The 9874-nt window shown below is 36.1% G+C and overlaps 1 protein-coding gene across 1 annotated transcript in view; it reads left to right on the top strand.

The window, feature by feature from the left end:
* The window catches only part of rasa3 (RAS p21 protein activator 3), a gene marked incomplete at its 3' end in the record, with an annotated part of 45380 nt that overhangs the window by 26597 nt on the left and 8909 nt on the right, over positions 1-9874 (top strand). Inside the window, 8 exon segments of the mRNA XM_014003044.1 lie at positions 157-233; positions 6667-6747; positions 6821-6893; positions 7284-7357; positions 7435-7539; positions 9055-9211; positions 9292-9440; positions 9693-9807. Of these exon segments, the coding sequence (XP_013858498.1) occupies positions 157-233; positions 6667-6747; positions 6821-6893; positions 7284-7357; positions 7435-7539; positions 9055-9211; positions 9292-9440; positions 9693-9807 (831 nt within the window).

Genomic DNA, 9874 nt, shown 5'->3' with positions numbered 1-9874 from the left:
GTCTTTATTTTACAGTTAAAATAAATGTTTATCAAATAAAGTCTAATGTTACAACTAATCGTGGATCCCTTTAATACTGTATCGAGCTACACATTGTTCTCAGACTCAGTCAAATGAACCGTCTCATTATTGTTGTCGTTATTGTGCGTACTGCAGGGAAAGGTGCACCTGGAGCTGCGTCTGAGCGAAGTCATCACCGACAGTGGAGTCATCAGCCACAAGCTGGCCACACGGTGAGGCGCACAAACTGTAGCTTCCTTTTTCACAAACGTTTAAAAACCTGCAAAAACTGCATTAGTACTTCAGATAAAACTTTGCATCGAGTTGTTATCTTCAACACCAGCTGGGAGATCCTGACATCCAGACATGGTTTGAGGTTTCCTCTTTCAAATGATGTCAGGAAATCCTCAATAAAAGTGCTAAAAATAGGATTCAGAGGGGTCTTTCAGGTCAATCCAGGAATGAGAATCAAGCTGAAAAAGCCAAAAATCTAATAATCTAATTTAGTTTTAATCTCTGATTTTTTGCTTTTTTGGTAAAAGGCACTTTATGATTTTAATGTTGCATAAAAATACCATCTATGCTGCAAAGAGTTTAGCCAGGGGGTCTCTGCAGTCAAGTGGGTGGCTCTTCATGTTTGTGAGGAGACATGTTTGGTTGGATTGACTGTTCTGGGCAGGGTTTGAAGAAGGCAATGATTCAGTTGGATGAACGCTAGGGGATGCGCCGGTTAAAACAGCTTGAAAGTACCTATAACTTTAAATATAAATATTAATTTAGTCGTAACTCGAGACAGGAAGAGGCTAGCCGAACCAAATTTAAAGTCAAATTGTTTACTTGTTCACAGTAATTTTGATTTGAGACATTGTTCCGTTTTAAACWATGGTTAGGACTAACTCCGCCCACAAARCCAAGAAACTTTCWCATTTTTCCAAACTCTGATCATTCTAATTAACTCTGCCAATCAAAGTCAGGAAAAAAACTCCACCCACACAGCCAAGACCCTCCCTCTTTTTAAATAAACTCCACCCAAATCAAAGAATTACGCCAAACAATGTTAGAACAAACTCCACCCACACAGCCAAGAAACACTCGTATTCGAGTAAACTCCTCYCATACTAAATAACTCCGCCAATCATGGGTAGGAATAACTCCGCCCACACAGCCAAGACACTCCCTCTTTTTTCCTGACTCCGCCCAAATCAAAGAACTTGGGCAATCACGTTTAGAACAAACTCCGCCCACACAGCCAAGAAACTCCCCCATGTACTGCAGAGACGTTCCTTCTTCTGTGGTTTTTGTTTTCTCTGAAGAGTTATTGCTTTTAATAAAATGAAATGTGAGTAGCTTTTTAAAATGATGTAATGTGGAAAGATGGAAAAAGAAATCTAGCAGCCTGATTAATTTAAACTTGTCTGAATTAAAATTAAATCCCTTTTTTGTGTGTTTTCATCAGCATCTCTTCCTCTTGTTAATCTTTTTGGGCAACGTGTCAGAAAGCTGCAGACTTTCAAGTTTAATGATTATAGATGCAGATTTGTTCCTGTTCTTTTCTTTAATACCAAACCTTTGGATTCAAAATGTTGCTGCAGGATACAGTAAAGACAAGGCCGTTGAAGATTTGAGCCGTTTGTTTAGAGTAAATCACCAATAAAAGCGTTTTAATCTCTTCAGGTGTGTTATTGTGTTGCGTGATAATCCTCTCACGTGGATTATCGCGTGGTTTGTCGGGGCCTTTGGCTTCTCGTATCCATACGGCGCTCAGATGTTCCTGGAGGAAAAATAAGATTGTTAACTCGCTTTTCTTGTATTTATCAAACATTTAGATGAGTTTTCTCCTCATGAAATTAATCCTTTGATACTTTGAAACTGCATGAAGGGATTATATTGGAATAACATCTGTCTTCACCACCCACTTAGCCGCTGATGCTAAAATAGATCATCTTCCCAAACGTTTGATCTGACAAGTTCAACGCATGAAATTAATGAGATTTAAGTTAAATCTTGATGCAATTTCCTGGAGATTTTGAATTTATGCTCTGAAACAGGATGTTGGAGTAAATCCAGATTCAAATGATGAGAGAACGGGCTGCAGCTGGTCCTGACGAGAAATAAAGAGCAGGTGTGTGAGACGAGGCAGGGCTGAGGAAAATAGAGCCGAGCTGAAGGAAAAATAAAATATTAAAAACAACCAAAACACAAATCCTGACATTTCTTTTTGAAAAGATCTTTAAGCACACAAACTATGTTCTACTTTTAGGTTTTAACTACACTTCTGATATTTTTAGCTTTTGATTAGTCTTTTGACTTGTCTTTTGTTGCTATAGGCTAGCCGTTTATTGCCTTTTGCTACTTTTAGAAGTTTTTTTTTTTACTGTTAACCAACCATTTGATACTTTTTGGTCATTTTTGCTACATTTAGCCAGCTTGCGCTACGTTTAGAAAGTAACTTTGTTATTATTAGGAAGTTTTTTTTGTTACTTTTAGCTAGCTTTTTTCTACATTTAGGTTGTTTTTTTTTGCTACTTTTAATCAGCCTTTTGATACTTATAACTAGCCTTTTTTAATTTTAGAAAGTCTCTTACCTTTGCTAGGTTTTGCTACTTTCAGAAGGAATTTTGTTACTGTTAATCAACCGTTTGCTACTATTTGGTAATTTTTGCTACATTTAGCCAGCTTTTGCTGTGTTAAATTACTTTTTAAAGTCTTTTTAAAAGAGTTTTGTTACCTTTAGCTAGCTTTATTCTACATTTAAGTATTTTTTGCTACTTTTAGYTAGCCTTTTRCTACCTTTAGAAAGTCTCGTTACTTTTAGTCTTGATACATTTAGGTATTTTTTTCCTACTTTTTTCCAGCCTTTTGTTATTTTTAGTTATTAGCTAGCTTTTTTCTACTTTTAGTTGGTCTTTTGCAGCTTTTAAATTGTATCTAATGCCTGCTACGTTTAGCTTTTAGCCAGCATTTATCTTTTTTAGCTTTATCAACTCAAATTTCACCACAATCGTTTAAAACAGGCCAGTTATTTATTTATTTGTTTTGGTTTTATCATAACTTCACCATACAGTTTGTATAAAAAGGCGAAGAATAAACTAAATAAATATGATTTATGACTCACAGACCTAACGTAAAAGCTTCTTTTAAATCCCTCAATATAAATGTTCTTATCACTTGTGTTTGAATTTATATATATATATATATATATATATATAATAAAAAATAATTTTTATTGTATATTAAATTTATGTTGAAGCCAATATCAGCTAAAATCCTTTCAGCGCTTCGTATCTCAGACCAGCTCCAGTGTGAAACTTGTGTGAGCGTGGTGGCGTGATGTTTATCTAGACAAATCGAAAACCCTCAGTTTTCAGTTTCAGTTTCAAACTCACAACCACAAAGGTCACTGACTCAACTTCCTTCAGCTGCTTGCTCAATTTGTCTTTTTGTTCCGTTACCTGCAGTTTTGATCATTTTAGCTAGTGTTTGGTTGATTTTAGCCTTAGCTTCTGTTTAGCTACTCTTAGCTACATGTTTKCTCAGATTAGTGTTTATTTTGATCATTTTAGCTATTGTTTTGGTACTTTTAGTTATGATTCTACTTCTTTTAGCGTTTTGCTTTTAGCTCTTGTTCTGTTTCTCCAAACTTTTAGCTACGATTCTATCATTGATTTTAGTTAAACTTTTTCTTGGTGTTTTGCTAATTTTAGTAGCGTTGCACCAATGATTCGAAATGATGGATGGCATCAAAAGGTTGYTATGCTAACATTAGCTAAAGCATTAAGTAGCCTCTTATTAAATCACTGAATTATAGTGATAACCCCCATCCTGTCTCGTCTTCTCATGTTTTTTGTATTTAGTTTAATTTTTCTTATGACCACATGTATTAATGTTAGAAATGCATGTGATTAAGTTTAAGTTTTACAGGTCATTATTTTAACTAGCTTTGGGAAYTTGTTATATGAAGGTAGACAGACTGGAGAACAGGATGATGAGCAGGTGAGATGAGAAAAAGAGGAATGGAAAAAATAGGTGCAGCCCTAAATTTGWCTCAGTTTTTATGCTTTTGGTTCCAGTTATGTAAATACTAGCATTTGTTTTACTACTGATTCCTACAGTTTGTCTAATTTTAGTATGYGTTTTAGGAATTTTAGCTACAATTTTGCTGATCATGTAATATCTTTGCTGATTTTAGTCACTTTTTTAAAATAATAACTAATGTTGTGACATCTTTTTTCACAATTTTAGCTACCACTTTGCTAATTTAAGTACTTTTATGCTCATCTGATTTGGTAACTAGCAACATTTTTTGCTGATTTTCAGGCCTGAATTTTGTTTTTCTACTTTTATCTACAGTTTTGTTAGTGCAAGCATTCATTACTAACATCTTTTTTTAGCTAGATCTTTCTATTTTGCTCATTTAAGTTCCWTTTTTGCAACTTTTATTCACTGTTTTGCTAATTAAGGATTGTTTTTTGCAACTTTATTCACTATTTTGCTAATATATACTGTATGTATACAGCATATACACAGTATGCAACTTTTATTCTTTTCTTTTTTTTTTTGCTCATTTTAGAAACTTTTACTCATTTGAGAAAAAATGTTTTTTGTTTTAACTACTATGGTCAGTTTTTGCAACTTATTCACTGTTTTGCTAATTTAAGTGCCCTTTTTCCAACTTTTTTTAAATCATTTTTGTCATTTTTTACTCATTTGAGACAGCTTTTTGTTTTAACTACAATGGTCCTACTTTCATTCACTGTTTTGCTCACTCTAGCATCTCTTTTGAAACTTTTTTTACTGATTTGCTAACTGTCACATCTGGCTGCTTTGATGTCATTTCACTCTTTTCCTGGAGTGTCCAGGAAACATGGGCTCAGGACCACAGTAACCTAATATGAGTAATGTGGACTAAAACAAACAAGTCTGCCTCGCAGCCGTAACAGAAAAGAGGGCGAGGTTTGGATCTTAGGCAGGGCGGAGGTTACATAAACCAGCTTACTGGACAGGAAGTGCTGTGGCATTAGAGCGCTTAACCCAGCCCATACCTTACTCCTTATTTGGGATCTCTGTCTGTGTGTGTCTCTCTGTGTGTGTGTGTGTGTGTGTGTGTGTGTGTGTGTGTCTGTGTGTGTAAGAGAGAGAGAGAGCTTAGTCGTGGGAAGCGTTGGGATTTGCTGCGTGATTCATCGCGCTCTGTGAGTAGCGGTGCATCACTGTGACACACAGGAAGTGATTCGTCTTGCAGGGTGTCCCGGTTTGAACGCTAATCCCCTTATAGCATGATGTCACAGAGCACCGGGGGTCAGTCGTTACAAAYGGAGGCAAAAAACACACGAGAACGTATACAACACGTAAATATATTTAACAAATGCAACAGCTCATCTGTGACTGATCATAAAAACCTGATATTTGGGCTTTTATTTTGTAGAGAAACAGTAGAAGTTACTAGAAAGTGAAGGAAAGTTAATTAAATATTTTGGTAAAATATATTTTATTGGAAAATGCAGTGAGCTCAATGACTTTTTTAAAATTTGCTAGAGAAAAACAAACAAAACAGAATCTAAAACTAATTAAATACAATACTAGCTAGCAGCTAAAAGCAGTATAACAATTACTAGAACTTACAAATGAATAACTGTGGTTCAGATTGGCCAGTCATTTAAATTTGCTAAAATAAAAGTAGCAACAGAGATGCTAAAGCTTCATTCTGTAAAATGTTAAAAAGAAAGGTTTAAAAATTAACCTACAAACAAAAATCAACAAAACAAAGATCTAAATGAGCAAAACAGATGCTAACAGATGCAGTTTGACAGCAGTTAGCTTCACTGACCCCTAATYGCCTCACCACGAATCTTAGCTAAAGCTAAACCGCTAAACAGATTACATTAATYGTTGAAGCTAGTGCTACCCGCTAACCGTCAGTCTTCATCTCCTTCAGTTAAAGACTGGTGGGACTGACACAAATCTGTTGTTTCGTTATTTAAATGTCGTTAAATGCCATTTTATTTTTTTAAAGCTCTTAGTTTGACATTTAGCTGCTTTTTTATTTTTTWTTTAAAAAGACATTTAGCTGCTAAAGATGGTACATGCTAATGCACACGGTGCCTGATACATCCAGAACTGCTTGTAAAAGGGGATAGTTTTTATTTAATTCAGGATAAACGGCATAAAAATAGAGGTTTTACACTTAAAAATAATCTTTTAGTGGACTTAAAATTAGTGGAACCTAATTTAGGGGAAGCTAATGGGTACGCTAACGGTTTACAAAGTTAGCAAAAAAGCTAATCCGCTAAATGAGAAGCTAGTTCTGTTATTAGCAGATGATGAACTGTTCCCACCACCGACTGTCGTCAAATTTTAATAAAAATTAGAGAAAATTTAAAAGCTATATCAAACCCAAAGTAGCTTTTTAAAAAAAATAAAACTGAGATGTTGCTCATAATAATCAGATTATTCTAGTTTTTTGATGAAGCTAAAAGCATAGCGGAGGTGTTGGATTTGGGTTTTTCTTTTAGTGAAATTAACCATTTGTGACCTTTTCTGTTCACAATTTGTTTAAGTAATAACGTGGAACTAAATTCAAACTTGTTTCTAGCTTTTAAAGGTTGTATCCTTTAAGCTGAATAACCTGTGAGGGTTCTGATGAAGGTTTGGATCTGGTTTTAACAGAGTCTTGGAGTGTCAGGGTCTCCCAATCGTCAACGGTCAGTGTGATCCCTACGCTGCTGTTTCCCTTCTCGGCCCATCAAGGTGAGTTTTTCTCTGTGGTTTTATATTTATCGCTTTGTTAAATTTCTTTAAATTATTGTTTTGTTTTTTTTAGGTCAGAAGCAAAAAAGACCAAAGTTAAGAGGAAAACCAACAACCCTCAGTTCGACGAGGTTTTTTACTTTGAGGTAATGATGTTTTTGTAATTTTTTATGAAACTTTCATGAAATAATCATCGTATTTACGCCCACGACCGATTTCAAGATAGCTGCCACGGCTAATCGACATTAGCCGACAGAAAGTTCAACCAGTTTTACAGACGATGAGCTAAAATGTGATCTATTTTCACGTTCCTCTCTACAAGTAAGGTCATGGTAACAAACCGCCCTCCATCGGGACAAGAGAGGCGTTTATTCAGGCGACCCGAACAATCCGGTCCATTGATTCTGTCAGAACCGCTTTATTTACTCCCCAATCGCCGCCTGAAAACAGCTGTATACCCGTCAGTGTTTTCCGTTTTCTGCAGATGTGAAGTGTAGGACTTTAACTCGATGCGACCTGAACTCTGTTGTTTTCAGGTGACTCGGCAGCCGAGCTACACCAAGCGTCAGTTTGACGTGGAGGAGGAGGACGTGGACAAGCTGGCTCTGAGGTGAGAGGGGGTTGGCGGCCATCGTTTGTCTCAGTGTGAATTCCTTCTGGTGTCTGAGCGGTTCTGTTCCTGCTCAGGGTGGACCTGTGGAACGCCAGCAACCTGAAGTTTGGGGACGAGTTCCTGGGCGGCGTGCGGGTTCCTCTGCGGGTTTTGAGTCAAGCTGGAGTTCACGACGCCTGGTGAGAGGAAACTGTGATTTTCTCCACGCGTTAACGTCCCTCTGTGAAAACTTTAAACATTTTATTGCTTTTGTGTTGTTTTATTTCTTTATACACTTTGTGCTGTTTTAACTGTTTATATGACAAAACATTAAGCTCATATAGCTAATGCTTGCTTCGACTTTTTTTATTTGTAACTTTTATCCTTTTTAAAATATTTACAAATATTTTCCCCACAGAGACAGATTGAGACCAAATTGTTCATTTTGAAATCTGCTTTAGAATACTGGCCCCAATTTTGGCCATTAATGCTACCTTAAATGCCTAATGCTATGCTTTAGCGTTTAACCTTTAGCTACTTTTACTGTTATATWTTTTTTTGCAACTTTTTTCTTTTAGCTAGCGTTTAGCTATTTTTAGGTAACTTTTTAGAAAACATTTAACTACTTTTAACTTCTAGCTAGCATTGTGCTTTTTTAGCTGGCTTTTTGTTACTTTAACTTAGTGTTGTGGGGTTTTTTCAGCCAACTTTTTGTCACTTTTAAGATAATGGTTTGCAACTTTTGAATTGATGTTTTGCTACTTTTTACTTTTAGCTAGCATTCAGCTATTTTAGCCACTGTCTGCCACTTTAATCTGTTTTTTGTAACTTTTAGCTAGTTTTTTGCTACTTTTRGACAACATTTGAGATTATGTTTTGCAACTTTTAACCCTTAGCTAACATTTTGCTACTTTTAGTCAGTGGGTTGCTACTTTTAGCTGTCTTTTTGCTGCTTTTACCTAGTGTGTTGCTACTTTTAGGTTCAGCTAGCATTTAGCTACTTTTACCCATCATTTTGCCATCTTTAGCTAACATTTTGCTACTCCTAGCCAGTATTTTTCTTCTTTTAGCCAACTGTTGTCACTGTTTAGTTGCAAAGTTTGAGTTACTTTACTACTTATAACTTTAAGCTAGCATTTTACTATTTTTAGTTATTTTTACCTTAGASCTAGATTTTGTTACATTAAGCTATCCTAGTATATTACTGTTTACGTTTTTTTAATGGATATAAGTATATACATGTTTAAATAAATAGATAAACTTATATTTGTGGTTCTTTAAGTACTTCCTGTTGTATTTCAGGTATAAGGATATACATGTTTATGTGCATAAATATGTATTTGTGGTTCTTTAAGTATTTCCTGTTGTATTTCAAGTATAAGGATAAACATGTTTATGTGTATAAAAATATATTTGTGGTTCTTTAGGTACTTCCTGTTGTATTTCAGGTATAAGGATAAATATATCTATGTGTATAAATATATATTTGTGGTTTTTAAGTACTTCCTGTTGTATTTCAAGTATAAGGATATACATGTTTATGTGTATAAATATATATTTGTGGTTCTTTAGGTACTTCCTGTTGTATTTCAGGTATAAGGATATACATGTTTATGTGTATAAATATATATTTGTGGTTCTTTAGGTACTTCCTGTTGTATTTCAGGAAAGTTATACATGATTATGTGTATAAATATATATTTGTGTTTCTTTAGGTACTTCCTGCAGCCCAGAGAAAACGGAGGGAAGTCTGTGAAGGTGGAAGATCTCGGCTCTCTGCGTCTGAACATCGTTTACACCGAGGACCACGTCTTCCCCTCCGAGCACTACACCCCCCTCAGAGATCTACTGCTGCATTCTGCTAAAGTCGAGGTACATGTCTCTATATACCCCTCCACCCCCCACCCTTTAACCCAACCCTAACAATGCTTCTCTCTGCCCTCCTTCTTCAGCCCGTGTCGGCGTCCACGGCCCACGTTCTGGGGGAGGTGTGTCGGGAGAAGCAAGAGGCCGCCATCCCGCTCGTTCGTCTCTTCCTTCATTACGGCAAAATCGTGCCTTTCATTAGCGCCATCGCTCACGCTGAAATCAACCGAACGCAGTGAGTCGGTTTGAGCAGCAGATGAGACGTTGACTCATTTTGAATCAGATTTGTTCTGTTAATAAATGAAGAGAAAACGGTTCGATCACTGCTGTTGATGTTCTTCGTTAAAGCAGGAGTAGAAATCAGGCTTTAGCTTTCACTTTAATCAGATTTACTCTGGATTTTACAGGATTAATGCACTCATTGTTTGTTATTCTGTTTTGATCCGTGCTTTGTTTTAAAATAAACGCGTCTTCTCTTCATTCGCAGGGATCCAAACACTATTTTTCGGGGGAATTCTCTGACTTCTAAGTGCATCGATGAGACCATGAAGCTGGCTGGGATGCACTATCTGCAAGTCACGCTAAAACCCGTCATAGACGAGGTACGAGATTAAACCAACACCAGGCTGTGATTTTTAAGTTTCCTCGCAGCGTGTGCCTCATTTATTT

The sequence above is a fragment of the Austrofundulus limnaeus genome, unplaced genomic scaffold, assembly GCF_001266775.1.
Source record: "Austrofundulus limnaeus strain Quisiro unplaced genomic scaffold, Austrofundulus_limnaeus-1.0 Scaffold16, whole genome shotgun sequence".
Classification (NCBI taxonomy): Eukaryota; Metazoa; Chordata; class Actinopteri; order Cyprinodontiformes; family Rivulidae; genus Austrofundulus; species Austrofundulus limnaeus.
This window is presented reverse-complemented; position numbering and strand designations above follow the sequence as displayed.